A 20,497-nucleotide genomic window follows, 5' to 3' on the forward strand; every position below is an offset into this window, starting at 1 on the left:
ATTTGAGTAAACGCCTGTGACCATGAAGTGGGGGAGCTCATTGTCTCATGAGCTGGTCAAGATCTCCCGGGGAAGCTGTGACATGCTTGAGGTCTGGGACCGGGCTCTACTTGCTTGTGTCTCAGTATTTCTTGCGCAGTGAACTTGCCTTGGCCTTCTTGGGCCTCTTATTCTCTGTAGTGTTGAGGGGTGGATGTTGACCAGAGACTGGCACTGACTTGATGTATAGCTATTGGCTCACACTTGAACTTTGCCCCTCAAAGGAGAGCACTGTAAGGTAAGGAACATTGAAATAAGTGGTTGTTTTTGATGAATTCCTCCTTGATCAATTGCCTGACTTTGGAGGAAATTTCCAAGATGATAATATGAATTAATATAATAAGGTAATTTGGCTATATTTTTACAAGGTTCCCAGGAACACCACTGGGATGGAAAGAAAGCAACATACGAAATGCAGTGCTTTAAACTAGAGAAGTAATTTGTTAACAGAAAAAAAAATTAGCCTATAACTTACTCCTGTTGAGTCTCAAAGCAAAGTTTACTTGCTTGGAAACAAGAATTATAACTGGAAACATAATAAAATACCATAGTGATCTTGAAATGTCTGAAATTGTAATTTGACAGTGTACTTTTAGGTTACTCATTAGTTAAAGAAATATTAAACAGAAACTTAAGAAACTTTAAGCAAGGTAATTATGATATAATGGCAGACATATGCTCAGACTCTATTTGGGAATACTTGTGGACAGAATTTTGTGGGGACAGGAAACATTAATAGATTTCCTAATTAAAGGAATAAAAATGACCCGAGTTGTCTTGTTTGTATGTACATGATTGGAAACCATGTTGAAATTTAACAAAATATCAATGTTGCTTTTTTTCCTCATATTTAAACTTTCATTTCTCTTTCATTAGTCTGCAAAAAATAGTGAGGCTTTGCCAAGTAAGGAGGAAATGGAAAATACAAAGAAGTTTCTAGCTTTGACTGCTGTATCAGAACAAACTGTTGGTGAGTAAAAAGTGATTCACCTTTATCTTTATCAGTCATTTAACTCTTCTTTAGAGGAAGTGGCCACATTAGGTGGATTATATGAAACTACCTTGGGCTGAGGTATGTTGCAGAGTTTTTAAGGGCTTATATCTGCTCAAAGGTGGGGGGCCAAGGCAGTGAAAAATTGGGAATTAGACAAAGCCTGTCTTTGCCTTTACTCTCTGTATGTAACAGATACCTCTAGACACCCAGTGCATGGGTGTTTGTGATTTCTCCCTTCTGCAGCTTTCTTTTCCTTTCCCTCCTTAGTTTCCTTCTTACACAGAACTGTTGTGGGATCACGTAACCTAGTTAGCCTAGTTAGATACTGGGGGCAGTTTTAGGGATTGGGAAGCAGTTGGTATTTTTTGGCAGGACTTTCGAAATCCTTTAACCTACATCACATAAGTGGTCATCTAGTGTTGCTTGGGCATTAGACTGGCTCCAAGCAGGGGCCTCTGATTTCCCAGAGAACCCTGGAATCCATTGATCTTTTACAAAATGGGTGTCTAACGTTTTCGAGTCCCAAGAACCTGATCCAGGCGACTGCGACTCTTTAGCCTGAGCTTTGACGTGGATGAAATTCCTTCAGGCTTGTTCCTTTCCAGGCCCAGCACTGGGAGCTCAGAAGCTTCCTGGGTCTGTCTCCATGCAGAGAGAGAATGATGCTGGCCAGTTGCCGCCTCTAGGGAGCTCAGTAGTGTCCCTCCAAAATTCATGTCCACTTGAAACCTCAGGATGTGACCTTATTTGGAAATAGGATCTCTGCATATGTAATTAGTTAAGATGAGGTCATACTAAATGAGAGTGGGCTCTAAATCCAATAATTAGTGCCCTTGTAAGAAGAGAAGACTGAGAGAGACACAGAGAAACAACGACACAGGGAGGAAGGCCTTGTGAACATAGAGGTAGAGACTAGAATAGTGTAGCTACCGCCGAGGAGCACTACGGATTCTGAAGCCAGCAGAGCTAGGGGGAGGCAAGGAAGGATCCTTTTCCAGAGACTTCAGAGGGAGCATGGCCCCGTTTATTCAGATTTAATTAGAATATATGTATATATTTTTTGATGACTGGTCTTTTATAGAAGTCAAATTCCTTAATGAAATTTCCTGCTGGCTCTTTATATTATAGGTATGTATTTAGCAGTAATATATCTAATTAAAAAAATCTTTAAAACCAAAAGAGAGAGTATTTACTTCAGACTACATTATTAGCCTAATTGCATAATTAAAAATATTTTACATAACATAATTATTACCTTATTCCAGAAGACAAAGCTTTGCAATCTTTGGTTTAAGAGTATTATTAGCAGAGTATGAAGGAAATGAATAGAAATGCAGGAGCCAAGTTTGACCACATAGCAAAGCTTTTTTAAAGTCTTGTATCCCTACTGTTAGAACATAGCAGCATATTATAAAGTGATGTGAAACTTCCTATGTCTGTTTCATTCAGAGATTAGTTTCTTTCCCATGTTTTTTACTGAACTTCGGTTACCTCTTTTAATTAAACATATAAAATATCAAAAATTAATAAAAAATTGTTTTGGTCAAGCATATATACAGCCATAAGTTTTAAAGTAAAATGTCCCTATAAGGCTTATTATGAAAACAGAAATCTTTTCCCCTTTTTTCCTCCATGAACGTGCTTTCTTTGTTACCAGGAAAGCACAAAGCCCTTACAAATTGTCCAGTAGATGGCAGCATCTAGTTAAAATACGTACTACTTTATTTAAAAATCTCTTGAAGATGTTACAGCCAGATGTATTTGGACTTGAACTTTAGGCACACATGTACAAACATACCGAAACCTACTTTCTACTTTTATTCTTATTTTTTCCCTTTAAAAACAGGGTAAATTCTTAGGGTGAGTATTATTCTTTCTTTCTCCCAGTCATTTCCTTAACCTTTTATTTAGGAGTAACTTGACAGACTTCAGACTGGTGTCAGAATGGCAACTTCCAACCTGTTTTCCAGGCCCTTAGAGCACAAAATACATCCCAGTCCCCTTCTCACATCACAAATAACCAATAGAAAAAAAAAAAAAGAGATAATTGTTGTTGAGTTGTTATTTAGCTTTATTTATAGGTTCTGAACACAAGTGAGGCCTTCACTCCAAGAGAAAGATGAAAGCCACGATAAACTGATTTTTACCACATTTTGATTTTATAACCCAGAGTTAATAGCCTCAAGTTTACTGAGATTTTGAAGTAGACAATATTATACTTGCTAGAGATTTTGGTAACCTTTAAAAAGTCTATCCCACCCCATTTTTGAGAGATCACTTTTAAGTTTTTCTAGAGAATGTTGTGAAAATCAAAACTCTTTTTTTAAAAGGTCATTGATTTTACAAGATACTTAAAAAAATATATATATATTTAATTTTTAGAGAGAGAGGAAGGGAGAGGGAAAAAGAGATAGAAACATTGTTTGGCTGCCTCCTGCACGCCCCCTACTGGGGATCGAGCCTGCAACCCAAGCAGGTGTCCTGACCAGGATGCAGGGGGGTTGCTCAACCACATTTATAAGTGACATAAGCTGTGTGTGTGTGTGTGTGTATGTGTGCGAGAGAGAGAGAGAGAGAGAGAGAGAGAGAGAGCGAGCGAGCGAGGGAGCGAGAGAGCGATGGTGTCCCCCACCTGCATGTATATTGTGGTGTTGGGGGTTGGGTGGGATTGGGGCGAACATATGTGTGTATGATTTGTTAGGCTATGTTAACTTATAAAATGAACGGGGCATGGCTGTTCATTTTCTCTGCTTTAAAATAGTTTATATGACATGGGATTATCTGTTCCCTAAAAATCTGAAAGATTTCACTGGAAAAACCATCTGGTTCAAATAATTCTTTGGAGACAATTCTCTGACTTTTTTCAGATTCTTTCATATTTACTATTGTATTTCAGTTTACTAGTCTTCTGGAGTCAATTTTGGCAATAGAGCCATGTCACTGGGGTTTTAAAGTATCTATTTCACTGAGGTTTTAATTTTTACTAACATAAAATTTCTGATACCATAGTATTTTTAACTAATAATTTTTTTTATTGTTTATATGTCCCATTTCTTATTTCTAACTTTGTTAATGTTTTCCTTCTACTTAATCTAGATGGTTTTTAAATTAACCTTTTTAGCATAATTTTAGATTTACAGAAAAATTTTGAAGATAGTACAGAGATTTTCCATATACCTGCAACTAATTTTCCCTATTATTAACTTTAGTATGGTACGTTAGTCACAAATAATGAACCAGTATGGACACATTATTAACTAAAGTCTATACTTTATTCAGACATTTAGCTTTTACCTAACGCCCTTTTTCTGTTCCAGGACCCCACCCAGGATGCCACATTTCCTTTAGTCCCCATGTCGCCTCAGGCTCCCCGTAGCACTTTCTCAGACTTTCCTTGTTTTTGATGACCGTGGCAGCTTTGAGGAGCGCCCGTCAGGTATTTTGTAGAATTTTCAGCAATTGGGATTGAAGTCATGGTTTTCTCACGATGTGACTAGGGTCGTGTGTTCTTGGGAGACCAGAGTGAAAGTGCCTTTCCGTGACATCACATCATCCTATCGACATAACAGAGTCGACCTTAACTTTGATCAGCTGGCTGAGGACACGTTTGTCAGAATTCTCCGTGTGAAGTTCCTCTGTTCTTACCCCGTTTCCATAGTATCCTCTTCGGAAGGCAGCAACTACGCGCAGACCATACTTAAGGAGTAGGGAGTTGAGCTTCACCTCCTTGAGGCAGAGTATTTACATACATTATTTTAATTTATTCTGCAAGGGAGACTTGTCTGTTCTCCCTGCTTATTTATTTACATCAGCATAGACTCGCGGATATTTGTTGTATACTTTGTATTAAGATCCGATAGCACTTTATTTATTTTGTTGCTCAATTTTTTCCAGCTTTGGCCATTGGGGAGCTCTTTCAGTGACCCTTGTGTCCCTTTGACATAGCTCCATCACGGTGAGCTTTGTTTTGTTGTGATCTCTGAGCACTTTCTTACTTTCTGGCATTACAAGATGCCCAGACTCATCTGCTCTATATCCTACCTGAGTCCTGGATTTGGCCACTTTCCCCAAGGAACCCTGGCTCGTCTGATTAGAGACTCCTAGAAGCCAAGATTTGGATGTTAGGTGTGCTTGGTGCTGCTGGGGAGTTGTCGATTCTGGGCCCTCTGAGAAAGGAAACATTTATGTGTATATTAACCTGTTATACACGTATCTATAAATATTTCTATGTGTAATCATCTGTATCTATATTAAGATAAAAGTGAGTTTATACTGATGTCTCCGGCTTTATTACCACATGGATTGTTCTAGCCTTTCCCCGTGCTCTTCTGTAACCTTCACTCCAACAGTGAGAAATCTGGCTCTCACCACTGGCATCTATTTACTTAATTGTTCAGTTCCACCGCACATGCGTAGTGATATCAGAGTTGTTGACCTGTACCCTCGTAGCACCCAACTTAATCAACTGGAGCGCAATGCTCAAGCGCAGTTTCTGCTGCCTTTAGTCTTTCTCCACTCTTTCCGAAGTTACTCAAGGCGAGCATGGTTTTCCTCCGCTCAGTGAAATTGTTTCCTATGTCTGTAATGCAGTTAGGTTGTTTTGAACATTCTGTATTCCATCTGGGATTCTATGACATCCTAAATAATTTTTTGAAAATTTGCACACGTTAAGGTTCACTCTTAGTGCTGTGAGGTTACAGGTTTTTGAAAATGTGGTGTCATGTAACCACCATTACAGTATCATACAGAACAGCTTTGCCACCCTAAAGACCCCCCGTGTGAATTTCTACCTAACCCCCCTTCTTCCCAAAGCCCATAGCCAACACTGGTCTTTTTACTGTCTTTAGTTTTGCCTTTTCCAAATATTATGTAATTGGAATCATGCGGTATGCGGCCTTTACAGACAGTTTTTTTTTCACTTAGCAATATACACTTAAAATTCATCCATGTGTTTTTGTGGCTTGATCACTAGTGTTCTTTTTGCTGCAGGATGACATTTCATTCTATGCCATGGTTTATCTCTTCACCTGTTGAAAGAGACCTTGATTGCTCCCAGGTTCTTGTGATTATAAGTAAAAGCTCTTTAAACATTTGTGTGCAGGTTTTTGTGTAGGCACAAATTTTCAGTTTATTTAGGTTAAATATCTAGGAACGGGATTGCTGCATCATGTGATAAGACTGTTTAACTTTGTAAGAAACCACCTGTGTTCAAAGTTGGCTATATTATTTTCCATTCCTGCCAGCGAAGAATTAGAATTCCTGTTGTTCTGCATTCTTTCCAGCGATTGGTATTGTCAGTTTTTTGGGATTTTAGTCATTTTAATTGGGTATATAGTGATATCTCATTTTGTTTTAATTTGTATTTCCCTAATGATATGATGTCAAATATTTTTTCAGATGCTTATTTGTCATCTGTATATTTTCTTTAGTGAGTTGTCTGTTCCTATCTTTTGCCTATTTTTAAAATTTGATTTCTTTTTCTTATTGTTGAGTTTTAAGAGGTCTTTGTGTATTTTGGATACAAGTGTTTTATCAGATATATGTTTTGTAAATATTTTGTCCCAGCCTGTGGCTTGTAGTTTGGTTCTCTGTGTCTTTGCAGAGTAGAAGTTTTAAATTTTTAATAAAGTTCAACTTATCAATTTTTAATTTCATGGATCATGCATGCTTTTGGTATTGGATATAAAAACTCATTACCACACCCAAGGTCACATAGATTTTTCTCCTATATTTTATTTTAGATGTTTTATAGTTTTGCATTTTACATTTAAGTTTATAATCCAGTTTGAGCTGATTTTTGTGAAAAGTGGAAAGTCTGTGTCTAGGTTCTTTTTTTTGCCTATGGACATCCAATTGTTCCAGCACCATTTGTTGAAGAGGTTTTCTTTGCTCTGTTGTTAAACATTGGTTGACTACAATTTTGAGGGTCTATTTCTGAACCCTCTATTCTATTTCAGTGACCTGTCTATCTGTTCTTTCACCGGCACCATGCTATCTTGATTACAATGAGTGTTTTCTCTTTTTAAAATTATACTTGCAGATTTTTCTTTTTGTACCTTTAAGAACTAGTTTTGAATTTCTTTGCTAAATGTGGCTCTATTATTTCTTTTCTTGAACTTGTTTTTAAATTGGTTTCTCTAGCTTTTTCCATTAACTTAGGTAAGCTCATTATATTTTCTCTCCAAATATGTATCTTAGTCTGCTAGGGTTGCCATAAAAAAATACTGTAGCCTGGGTTGCTTACAGAAATTTATTTTCTCACAGCCTGGAGGCTAGACGACCAAGGTTAAGGTGCTGGAAAGTTTGTGTTTTGGTGATGTCTTTCTTCCTGGCTTGCAGATAGCCACTTTCTCACTGTGTCTTTATATGGCTTTTTTTTTTTTTTTTGCAGAAGGGGTGGGGGAGGGGTGAAGATATCTCTGGTGTGTTTTCCTCTTATGATACCTATACTGGTTCTATCAGATTAGGACCCCACCTAACGCCTTCCTTAAAGGCCCCGCCTTGAAGTACAGCCACACTGGGGTTAGGGCTACGACACATCAACTTTGGGAGGATACAGCTCAGCCCAAAATAATAAAAGCATCACTGCTGTGAATTTGTTCCTGAATATAGCTTTATCTCTATACTTTATTCTTTGGTATGTTGCCCTTATTCTTTATAAGTTGTTACTGCACCCTTATTTCCTCATTGATCTAAGAGTTAATTAGGAAATGATGGTGCTTTTCTTTGTTCTCAGAATTTTTTATAAACCCTGTAGTTTAAAAGCTAATGTAGAAATTTATAATATTGTGGTCATTGTTTTGATATTTTGAATTCATTTAAATTTTCTTTATAGTCTAATAGAGTGGTTCTCAGTGGTAGGGTCATTTGGACGTGTGCATTTTGGTTGGCATAATGGTGGTGGGGGGGGAGGGCTTCTTCTAGTTCACAGGCTCGACTGAGAAGTTCTGAATCTCCCCCATGCCACAGGCCAGCCATGGGGAATTGTGTGGGGTGTGTGTGTGTGTTGTGTAAATGAGAGAGTGACTATTTCAGGCCCTGTCTTCCTTTAAACATGGCACACTGCTGTTGCGGCTTTGCAGCTGCCGTGGGCAGGTTGAGCACTGTGTGAGGAGTCTGCTCCCAGAGCTCCAGGTGTGCAGTGAGGCAGCGCCCACGCTGCTCGGGGTTTCCACATTGTCTTTGGGAATCTCTGTCCAGCTCCAGGGTTTCACCTCTGCGGGGCTGTGTGCCAGGCAGCAAGCAGCCTCACACTTGTGTCACTTGTCACTTTCATCTACTCTAAATTTGTCCCCTCTTTTAGGTCCTTCCCTGTTGCCTGGGGTGGGCTTTCATTTCTTCCCTGGGTGGCAGCAAACAAATTATATCCTCAGTCTTTCTCTTTCAAGACTTGTTAAAAATGGTGCACGGTCCTTCAAGCTCTGGCTCTTGATCTCTGAAGAGATTCTTTTTTCCAGATAAATGTTTGTAGTGAGGAGAGGAATGTAAAAAATTTTCCTATTAACTTTTTATTTTGATGTAATTTGAGACCTAAAGTCTCCAAACAAGTACAAAAAATTCTCAAATACCCTTAACCCCGATTCTTTCTCTAAGTGTTAACATTTTACCACATCCTTTCTCTCTCTGTACACACACACACACACACACACACACACACATCAGGAAATTAACATTGATATAATACTCTTATCCTATCTATAGGTTTTATTCATATTTTGCCAGTTGTCCCACTAATATCCTTCATAGAAAAGGTCACGTATTGCATTTAGCTGTCACCCTCTCTAGGTATCCTTTGTGTTTCCTGGCGCTGACGCTTTTGAGGCCTGCAGGCCCCTGTGTCGCAGGCTGCTCCTCAGGCCGGGCTGTGTTTGTTGCCACCCTGTTTGGTTCGGGTTATGCACGTTTCCACAGGAATCCCATAGACTGGATACTGTGTCCTTCTCAAAGGGTCGTATCAGGAAGCACACGGTGTGGTGCTGACTGTCCCATTACTGGTGACATTCACTTCGATCACTGTCTGCAGACTTCTCCACTGTAAAGTTACTGTTTTTCCTTTTGTGCTGCGTGGGTTGTCATGTGAGGAGAACTCCGAGACTATTATCCTGCTGTTCTTCAAACCTCCACCCGCTGGTTTTATCATGCATCGGTGCTTTTTACCTGAATTGGTTATTATTATGATGGTTTCCAGATTATTTTCTAAATCCATCAATCTTCTACATTAATTAAGATCCCCCCCTTCCCTTCCCTTCCCTTCCCTTCCCTTCCCTTCCCTTCCCTTCCCTTCCCTTCCCTTCCCTTCCCTTCCCTTCCCTTCCCTTCCCTTCCCTTCCCTTCCCTTCCCTTCCCTTCCCCTTCCCCTTCCCCTTCCCCTTCCCCTTCCCTCTTCCCTCTTCCCTCTTCCCTCTTCCCTCTTCCCTCTTCCCTCTTCCCTCTTCCCTCTTCCCTCTTCCCTCTTCCCTCTTCCCTCTTCCCTCTTCCCCCTTCCCCCTTCCCCCTTCCCCCTTCCCCCTTCCCCCTTCCCCCTTCCCCCTTCCCCCTTCCCCCTTCCCCCTTCCCCCTTCCCCCTTCCCCCTTCCCCCTTCCCCCTTCCCCCTTCCCCCTTCCCCCTTCCCCCTTCCCCCTTCCCCCTTCCCTCTTCCCTCTTCCCTCTTCCTTCTTTCTTTCTTCCTCTGACTGGAAGAACTTTCTAAAGGGGGACTTTTGGAATTCAGAAAATGCTTTTTTTGTCTTCTCAAGGAGTTAAACTCCTGCACTGAATGCTTGACTTTCAAAACTGTTGACTTTTAAATCCAAAGCTGAGCTCCGAGCCTTGTTGGCTGCCCTACCACCTTCTGTCTGAGGCAGGGATATCACCGAGACTGTGGGTTAAGAGTCACAGGCACAAGAATAATAATTTCAGCCTACAAGAAGCCCCAAGGTTTAAAGTGTTTAGTGTTGCAAGGTTTTATATTTTTGTGTTTTTATAGGTGCTTTATTGTATAATTGAGCAAAACTGCTATTAAAAAGTAATTATGGGATCAAGAATAAATATATTGACACTTCAAGTATAGGAAGTAACTTAAGCCTATAATATAATGTTGCCAAATTGCTGACTTGCTGAGCGTGCTTTAATGAATATTTAAGACTCTTAATAATAGTGGTTGCCAAAAAATTAAAGTTTGACAAAATTGAAACAGACTTATAGATACAGAAAACAAACTGATGGAGGTGAAAGGGGAGGGATATTGGGGGGTGGGGTGAAATAGGTGATGAGATCAAGAAGTGCTAATTGGTGGTTACAGAATAGGCCTGGGGCTGTAAGGTACAGCATAGGGAATATAGTTGACAATATTGTAATAACTACGTATGGGGCCAGGTTGACACTTGAATTATTGGAGGGATTATTTTGTCACCTATATGAATATCTATCTGCTGTGCTGTACACCTGAAGCTAATACAAAATAGTGTTGAATGCAAACTGTAATAGAAAAATGAACTAATTAAGAGGTATATACAAAAAAATTAAAGTTTGAAAATAATTTGAAACTTTTTTGTCTTTTGAATGGCTTACCCCTTTCCCCCCAAGGCCTATACCACCGATTTGATAGAATAACTCATCAAAGATTGTACAAGGATTAAAGTTGTAATGCAATCCCAGTGATACAATATTATCATGATTGCAAATTAGGGAATTCAAATTGGTGAATTTGTTTTTATTATCCAAAATTGTACGTGTGGAATTTGGTGCTGTTTGTGTGTTGGGGTGAATGTGCCTTCTGCCTGCTCCTTTTGCCTGCGTCATCTCAGGGGCGCTTGAGCCAGAGGTTTGCTTCAGAAGTAAGTGGTGGATCCTATAATATCTTCAAGATTTGTGTTTTATGAAGCAAAAACATTTCTGTGCCACAACCTGGCAGATTCTATCATGTTAAGGCATAGAGAGAGAGAGACTTAAAAAAGGGGCTACTGACTTATGTTAGCAGTTTCTTGCAAATATAGTGTCTAAATTAGGTAAGAGGAGAACATAAATTACATTAAAACAAAAAGAGCTGAAAAACACAATGTCCTAATTTCTTTACAGGTATTAGCCCAAGAGACTAAATCACACAGTCTTTGAATATATTAAAACCCACTGAATTTCATATTTTAAATGAGTGAATTATATGGTATATGAATATCTCAGTAAAGCTGTTATATAAAAAACATCACAAAAGGATAAAGCTAAGAGTCTCTTAGGTTTTTTCTTTCAAACACACTCTTCTATCTTTTTATTTTTATTTTTAAAATATGTTTTTATTGATTTCAGAGTGAAGAAGGGGGAGGGAGAGAGTGATAGAAACATCAGTGATGAGAGAGTCGTTGATTGGCTGCCACCTGCACCCCCCTGCTGGGGATTGAGCCCAAAATGCAACCCGGGCGTGTGCCCTGCCTGGGAGTCGAACCCTAGTCTCCTGGATCATAGGTTGATGCTCAACTGCTGAGCCACGCCAGCTGGGCACACACTCTTCTACCTTAATGACTGACCATATATTTGAGGCCTTCACCTTGGTGATCTAAAATAAGAAATAAAAACACAAAGTTACTCAGTGTGGGTGACCTCTGTATTATGAATGTTGGAGTTTGGCTGCATTATCTCTGGGAGTTACTGTGATATTTTAGCACGCCCTTGTACATTTTCTGTGCACAGAAGTTTTAGGGAAATGCTGTTTGACTACCTTGATTTCTATTGTTTGTTTCAGTGGCTCATGTGTACAAAAGTGATTATCGTTTCCACCTGGAAGTGACATTATCTTAAAAAATGTGCGTGTAGAGGGGATTGAGGACTATTGTAGAGAATATTAGATCTTATATTTTTCTGTAAACTGTTCATGTACACAATTCCTTATTTATTTGTGTGTATTAAACAAGTGATTTTTAAAAATCAATAGATCCTTCTCACTATGAGCGTGAAGACACCTGTATCTCAGTGTTTCATACTCAGGTCCCTCCAGAAGACTATGAAAACCATATACAGTGTGTCAATCAAGGTATGTTTGAATTTGTATGATTTTTTGCATATTGTTACAAAAAAATACTAGCTGTGTACAGAAATCTTTACAGATGAAATGATTTGATGTGATTTAATCAGGAGGTGGGTGGAAGTAGGTAAGGTTCTAGATGAAACAAGATTGGTCTTTGTTAATCGTTGTTGCAGTTAGTTGTTGGGAATTCAATATACCATTCTTTCTACTTTGGGATGTTTGAACTTTTATATAAAAAGAGTTAAAGGAAAGCTGGCTGAAAGTAATGAAAACCTAGCTTAAGCAAAAAAGAATATTTATGGAAAGAATCCTGGTGGTAGCCTCTTCGATTCCCAAGAGCATATTTTGTGGGTAGTCATTGAGAGTGACTCTATTCCAAAATCTTAGAGATCAACTGATCCATCTTGGATTAGGTGCCCACCTCTGCTTAAACCAACTCCTCCAACCCAGCATGGGCTGGGTCTCTGTAGGAACATGGCAGCTTCTACCATGGATCACCACCAGATGGGGAGGAGAGGAGGATATTTCTAGTGAGACACTTCAGACCAGACAATCCAGTGTTTCCTCCTACAGTTTATTAAAAGTATATTTTAAAGAAACTCTTATAGACATGGATGTGTTTAATTTGAGTTATTTTAATATATTGTTTAAGAGTATATGAAACTTCAACTGAAAGAATAAACCTCATACTTAAAAGACTATTTACAACTTGGATTATAGAAAAAATTATACATTTTATATCTAAGGGAGCCACTCACCAAAAAAGTAACTCCTACTTTAACTATTGGTAGTTGATTTAAAAAAACTATGCTATTGATTAGAAAATAAAAAAGCACAGATTTATTTGTCTAGAAACTCGTAACTTAAATTTGACTACAACTTTTTTTTTACTCGAATTTATTTCTGCTTGAAAAGAATTTAAATCCAGAGACCTTACTCTTTTCCTGGTTCTTTTCAGCTATTGTTATCAAAATTTATTGTTTAATTATTAAATTTGTATTGAATCTTGGTTAATTAGCTACAAATACCCTAATCCTTTTTATTGAGGTAAACTCTCTTATAAAACAAGGATAGCTTTTAAATAAACCTTGTCTGGAGTTTTTCCCTTTTGGACTTTAATGTGGCAGTTTATCCTGTTTTGTAGGGTGGACTCTGTTTGTCATTTAAGAAGACTCTCCTTTATGCAAAGTTTTAAAGATTAGTGAGGGGTTCACGTGATGTTTTAAATGCTTTAAATATGACTTTAGTGAAAACAAGATATTTAATAAAGGGAATAAGAGTGCACAGGTATTTTTTTTTTTTTTTTTTAAATATATCTTTATTGATTTCAGAGAGAGGAAAGGAGAGGGAGAGAGAGAGACAGAAACATCAATGATGAGAGAGTCATTGATGGAGCCCACAACCCGGGCATGTGCCCTGACCGGGGATCAAACCCTGATCTCCTGGATCCTAGGTTGATGCTCAACAGCTGAGCCACGCCCGGCTGGGCAACACAGGTATTTTTATTGCCCTTGTTTTGAGCACTCAGGGTCTGAACAACTCAGAGGTTGACTTAAGCCTCCATTCAAAGGTTGAGAAAACTGACAAACTAGGATGGGCTCTAGGGGTTTGTGCAGATGGGCTGTAGACCATCCAGGACACTTATGCAGACCTTGCTTAAAAGACAGGTTTGAACAAAAAGTTTATTGTTCAGAGAGGGTGATGGCAAAATTAATAAAGAATCTAATCTTTAAGGAAAGTTCTATTTCACATAAAGACTAAAGTAAAATATATTTAAAAATTCCCATAACATCAGAGATTTCTCCTTCACGTGTATTACTTGCAGTTCTTTTCATATTCCCCATGATTCCAAAGGAATCAACAGCAAGCAGTTTGCCACATGATAATGAATGACAGAAGTTTTATAAGAACTTGCAAGTTATGGAGCACATTTATCTTTTTAAGAATAAAACTCTCTATATTAGGATTTTTAATCTGGGGCTTAATAGTTCTTTTATATGTGTTTTACTTCTTATATATTTTATATATGATTAAGGTAAAATTTTAGCATAATGGACAATTATAATTATGAAAAAATTTTGAACTTTTAAAATATTAGATTTTACCTGTGATGTGGAAAGAAATGAGTCACTGATCAAAGCAGAAAAGAGACCTTTCTCAAATACAGAAAAGATTGAGCTCAGGGGTAAACACAGCCAGGATTTTATTAAGCGAAATATTGAGGTATGTATTTAGAAATTTAGAAGCCAGAATGTGAACTAAATGACTTGTGATAATAGTTGTGTTTAGTGTCCTTAAATATTTTTTGACCGTGATCCATGTATATGTAATTTAAACAGCGTATATGACTGAAAGAAAAGTTTTATGAACCAGTACTTCACTATTTTCTATTCAATTTTATCTTATTCTATCCTACCCCCTTTAAAAATGCTACTGCAACTCAATACACTTATTTCATTGCTCAGAGATGAATTTTGTTCCTGCAATTTGAAAAACACTTATTTAGATGAGAGCTTTGGAACATGTTTCCCAGATTTTAAATTGCATATTAGTAACATTGGTTTTTTTAAAGTAATGAGACTGATTTTATAGCTGGTACAATTAGAAATTTGAATGGAAAATGCTCCCAGCACAGCTGGAGAGGCCCACTGGTTGCTCCTCCCATCCCTACCTGGCCCCACCCAGCTGAGCCTCCTGACAGCCCGTCCCTTGTCACTTGCCTTGATTAGCTCCCTGCTTCTAAGGCCTGACCTTGGTCTTACAGGTCTGCAGCCTGACTTGGTTTGTTCTCAAAGCAGACTCAGACTAACCAAGGGCACAGAGGCTCTTGTAATAGGCTAGAATGCTAATTCATTAATTTACAGCAAGAAATGTACGTGTAGTGGACAGAAGGCTCATGACAAACCACGGAGGCAGTTAGGTCACTAGAAAACTGCATTGGTGAGCGTGAAGTAGTAACGAGAGCAGAGAGTTAAGTGATTTTTCACAGTGGAAGCCTGACCTTTTCCCCACAGTGGTTATGTCATTTCCATGCAGCTGTCTGACCCAGTGCTCATGGGTCACCCTGCCCCTGCCAGACTGGACTCTGGAACCCTCAGGTTTTCTTTGCTCCACGTTCCTGTGACCTGAAGGAAACCTTTTCCAACTTGACCTGTGAATTTGTGCTGGCCCATTGTATGTTGATTTATTGTTTAATTTTCCAAGAACAATAGTGTTTTTCCCGTATCTAAGTTCTTGCTGACACAGCAGCTCCACCATAGATTTCCCTTTTAACAACAGTAACTGAATCTTTACTTAAACTCCTGATAGGATTTTCTTGACATTTAAAAGCAGTTTCACTTAGTGGATATATGTCACATAGGAAATAGCAAGAAGATTCTTTGCATTGATATAATATAAAGAGAGGCTTGAAAATGGCTTATGTTTTATATTATTATTATTATTTATTTATTTGTATTTTTTAAATATATCTTTATTGATTTCAGAGAGAGGAAGGGAGAGAGATAGAAACATCAATGATGAGAGAGTCATTGATCGGCTGCAGCCCACAACCCGGGCATGTGCCCTGACCGGGAATCGAACCCTGATCGCCTGGATCCTAGGTCAATGCTTAACCACTGAGCCACGCCCGGCCAGGCTATATTATTTTTTAAATAAAATGTTTGTTAAAATGGTTAACAGGAGGGCCTGTTTATAGTGTAAATGTCTTTGCTTGGAGAATGACCTGTACCAAAAACTTGACATAAAATAAAATTACCTAGCAAATGAAAAATGGCTAATCTTACCAATTTTACCTTTGTATATCTGTACTGTAGTAACCTCACGTTTCATTTTTATTTTCCTGAACTATGAATTGCTTTGAGTTTTTAATATTTTTTATTAATACATTCTGTAGTTGGCCAAGAATTCAGGAAAACTAGAGGTTCTGGTTGACAGAGAGAAGAAGAGGCTGATGGAACTTTTGAAGGACTTAGATGACAGAGATTCTGGGTTGTCCAGTTCCGAGGTATGTAAACTCTGATAGTCAGTGACCTCTATGCTTCTTTTTGTGTGTGTGTGTGTTTTAAAATTTATTTATTGATTTTAGAGAGACAGAGAGAGAGAAACATTGCTTTGTTATTCCACTTATTAATGCATTCATTGGTTGTTTCTTGTATGTGCCCTGACCAGAGATCGAACCTGCAACCTTGGTGTATCAGGATGACACTCTAACCAACTGAGCTACCCAGCCAGGGCCACTCTACACTTCTTAATATTTATTTTTATCATGTTATTGACCTATTCGTATAAATTCACAATAGTTTTTTAAATTATGAAATAATGTTCTCTCACTTTAGAAAATCCTGTTTCACACGTTTCTTTTTGTTGAACTTTTCAAATTTATTCTTAGTCAATTCATTATTGACTTCCAAAGGATTATTTTGTGTCATTACAAGAGTTACTGCACACTGGCTATCCCAGTAAAACCGCTGCCTGACATGTCATGGGCTTAGTGCTGCTGACATATAGTAGTTTCCCTGCATCCCTTTCCTGTGGGCATTTCTTATTACCCCTGAACTGGCTCCGTGATATTTCCGTGTAGTCTCCCGTAATCCTAAGGGACCCTGTCCTGTGCCTGCCCAGCATTCAGTTCCCTGACGAGTCTGGCGGGAGCACAGGCAGACAGTCTAAGAACAGCACGTAATCCAGGGTGCAAATGCCAGTATTTATACCACCCTGGCAGGTCAGAAGGGGGGTGCAGTGGCTCAGCATTTACACTTGTTTGCATACTAAACTTAGAGCAATATTCTTTACTTCTACAAAGAAATATCTTCTTCTGTGTTCCCCAATGCTCTTAGCCCTATTATCTAGTTTTTATTCCCCTACGTTTAATGGAGACATGATGTAGTGGATGCTGCTGGACACCCTGCTCAGATCCCTTTTACCTGGCACCTGTCTGTGTACCCACCCCCTGCTCTGCTCCAAGGGTGCACAGCTGCCCCCTTCCCTGGGGGATTGTCCTGGGCTAAATGGGAGAAAAGCACCCCTCCCTAACCCCGCCCTCCCACTCAAGGTGAGATTAGAGGTGTGATGCTGTTTGTCTTCCAGAGCTTCCCCAGGGGTCAGCTGATCTTCAGCTGAGACCACATCCTTGCTTGGTGGTGTTTCCTCGGCCTTGGCCTAGGCCTAGCCTGCTTCTCTAGCTCCGCGCCCCCTCCCACCCTCACCATAAGTCACTTGAACAAGAGTCCCTGTCACAGGTTCTGAATCTAGGGAACCCAGCTGAAGACATGTGGGTTCAGAGGGTAATTTTGTTCTAGGTACTAACACAGTGCATGTGCAAGCAGTGCCTGTGGCCCATGGGGGAGGGCTTGCCAGTCCCTGGGAGCCCGCACTCAGCATCAACTGGCCGCTGCTGTGTAGAAATTCCAGCCAGGGCTGCCTGGGTCCTCCAATTTGTCAAAAGAAGCTAGAAAATCAGATTTTTTAAAATGGGAAACATTCCTTTTTTAAATGATGACAACTAATTTCAATTAAAAAAATTTCACGTGGGCAAACACAATCTCTGCTCCAAACCAAAAGCAAATCTACAGAACAACACAGACTCTAAGCTCTAAATAATCTTTTCCAAAATGGTGAAGGCTCAGCAGGGGCTGTGCCTAGGAATGGAGTAAGGTGTTGCTACATTTGGGGCTGGCGAGATTGCCCAGGGAGTTCCCCTGACAACCCAGAGGACAGCCACCCCTCCTAGCATCCAGTGTGTTTTGTGAAGCAGGGGCCTGGAATGGGTAAGACAGATTGCTGAATGCCCACATAATCCCGAGATATTTTAGCTTTAGGATCCATGGGGTGATTTGTTTATCTTATAAACGAAAGCTAAAGTAACAGTAAGAATTATCTACACACCATCATTTCTTAAGGGGAATTTTCAAAAAAACAATAAACCATAATAATTCAAGAGAAATTATTTGTAATGAACAAAATGAACTAACAAGCAAAATACAGTAGAGACAGACTCATAGATAGATCAGATCTTGAATGACATCTAAATCAGTACCAAGTGGGTGAGTCTGGTTGTGGACCCTTGGTGACTACCTGGGCCCTGGCTGTAAGGGAGGGTGGTGAAAAGCATTTTCTGGGCTCTGTCTTAGGGAGGTAAGCTCCTAAAAGCTACAGATTTCCCCTACACAGCAAGGGTGTCTAGAAGGTGCTAGACAGACAGAAAAACATGATAACATCTACTACACGTTACATATAACTTCCTTCTGTAACTGCATAGTGAATGATGCATTTAAATTTCTATTGAATTTAACCTGACATGTTCTTTTACCTCCAGTGTCATTAAAAAAGAATTCCATTCAGACAAGAATTTAAAATTTATTAACCAATATTTAGTCATTGTGGTTTCATAATTTTACATTTTGTGTGATTCTTTATTATTTCTCATTTAAGTCATTTATATCACTTTTATTTAGGAAAAATTAACCAGAGTTTCTTATTTGTGAGTAACTAGGTGATATTATTTTAAAAATAACTATGTGTGACTTTCATATGCCAAATTACAAGTGTATTTAAAGTATTTATTACTATGTCATATCCTTGTATGGATATGCTACAATCTACTCACTCTTTGATTACTTTTAGACACTTAGGCTTTTTGCCTATATTCTTTATTATAAATAATTTGGCAAAAAAATATATTAGTCAGTGTTCTGGGTTGCAAGAAACAGAGGTGGACTTTGGTTAAAAAAACAGAAACTGGGGAGTGATCAATGGCCTACAGAGCAACATGCCTAAGTTTTATTGTGACTACTACAATACATACCTCATCCATGACTCTCCATCTGTGAGAAAGACACACTGCAATGGTAGGAAACACAAAGACAATGTGAAAGACTACTATCAGAAAAGCAAGGAGGAGCACACTCAGGGCCTGATACAAAACAATGGCAGCCTTTCAGCAAGGACAGGTACCTCCTACTCCATTCTCTGCTCCTCCGCCTGCAGGGGCAATGATTCCCTCTCCCCCCAGTCTTCCAGGTCCATCTCGCCCTGGTATGATGCCAGCACCCCATATGGGGGGCCCTCCCATGATGCCAAGGATGAGCCCTCCTCCTCCTGGGATGATGCCAGTGAGACCTGCTCCTGGAATGAGGCCGCCTATGGGAGGGCACCTGCCCATGATGCCTGGGCCCCCAGTGATGAGACCTCCCGCCCATCCCATGATGGTGCCCACTTGGCCTGGAATGACTTGACCAGACAGATAAGGAGAGAGGGGAGCCTCTTCCTGTCAGTTTTATATTATTGTTTTACTTCTCTAGGAGCTCATGGTGCTGTGACTCTGGGTGTTTTCTAACAGCACAAGGAAAACTCACTCCCTCTTTCTAAGAGAGAATAGTTTTGGAGGGGAGTAGTGGGACAAAAAAAAAGAAGCAATTTTCATTTGTATTGTGAAATGTGAAAATAAAATTTTCAAGTCTTTTAGTTAAAAAAACAAAAACAGAAAATGAATTTATTGGGAGACTTGGGTACTTCACAGACTTAATGGGAAGTTTGGAGAACCAGGTTTGTAAACCATGCCGATATCAAAGTGGCCAGAAACAAGGCCACAGAGACTCCTCAGAAGCAGGCTGCTTAGGAGCTGCACCGTAGGCGCTGGGTACTCCCGCTGGGCATCACTGCTGCCACCTTCATGGCTGCCAACACTGGACTCACTGCCCTGCTGTCACCTTTAACCACCTCCCGCTTTCCCTGCATCTCTGCATCTCTCTTTTTCCCTCAGAAGTCAAGGTCCATGGTGTTCGCTTGTGATTGGCTGAATCCAGGCCATTTGCTTGTCTTCTTGGTGCCAGTGGGTAGGGAGAGGGAGTGTCTGCTGGGGACCTGTCTCCTACCAAGACTCATGCAGTGTTTGGTTTCACTGAGCAGGAAGGCAGATTGGATGCCGGGGCCAGGGACACACACATATAAGTCCTTTTGTATAGTTTTTCACACGTATTTCTTCTGGTTACCACCTAGGGATTGATTCCTGGTATAAAAGTCACAAAACCAAAGTGTTTGAAATTCTAAGCTTCCTTGCCCTCCACCTACTCCTTTATTCTAAAAGTGTTCTTCATGATTCTTCCGTCCCCATACTACACGCTTCCCTGTGTGACCTCACCCATTCCCACGGTCCGGGGCCTCAAGCCACTATAGACATATGGGTGAGTCTAAAATGCTCATTTCCAGCCCAGGTCTCTCTCTCTTGAACTTCAGACATATATTTAACTACCTAACATAACCTGTGTTAGGGATACCTGGTGCAGATGTCAGTAGGTCCCAAACAGAATAATTTTCCTTCTCAAACCTACTGCGTCTGTATTCCCTAGTTTGGTCAATATGACCCCCACCCCACTAGTTGATAAAACCAGGAATTTAGTTTTCATTCTTGACCCTTCCTCCCCCCTTTACTCTTCCATCAGATTATCTCCAGATTCTATAAATTGTG

At 39.6% G+C, this 20,497-nt stretch overlaps 1 protein-coding gene and 1 pseudogene across 1 annotated transcript in view; both read left to right on the top strand.

Annotated features, from left to right (window-relative positions):
• The window catches only part of FSIP1 (fibrous sheath interacting protein 1), a 146,522-nt gene that overhangs the window by 10,895 nt on the left and 115,130 nt on the right, over positions 1-20,497 (top strand). Inside the window, exons 5-9 of the mRNA XM_087814872.1 lie at positions 916-1,009; positions 1,389-1,391; positions 11,938-12,036; positions 14,129-14,253; positions 15,926-16,036. Of these exons, the coding sequence (XP_087670998.1) occupies positions 916-1,009; positions 1,389-1,391; positions 11,938-12,036; positions 14,129-14,253; positions 15,926-16,036 (432 nt within the window). The remainder of the gene's footprint in view (positions 1-915; positions 1,010-1,388; positions 1,392-11,937; positions 12,037-14,128; positions 14,254-15,925; positions 16,037-20,497) is intronic.
• Positions 18,800-19,277, top strand: LOC107543030 (U1 small nuclear ribonucleoprotein C pseudogene; annotated as a pseudogene).

The sequence above is a fragment of the Miniopterus natalensis genome, chromosome 1, assembly GCF_054644295.1.
Source record: "Miniopterus natalensis isolate mMinNat1 chromosome 1, mMinNat1.hap1, whole genome shotgun sequence".
Classification (NCBI taxonomy): Eukaryota; Metazoa; Chordata; class Mammalia; order Chiroptera; family Miniopteridae; genus Miniopterus; species Miniopterus natalensis.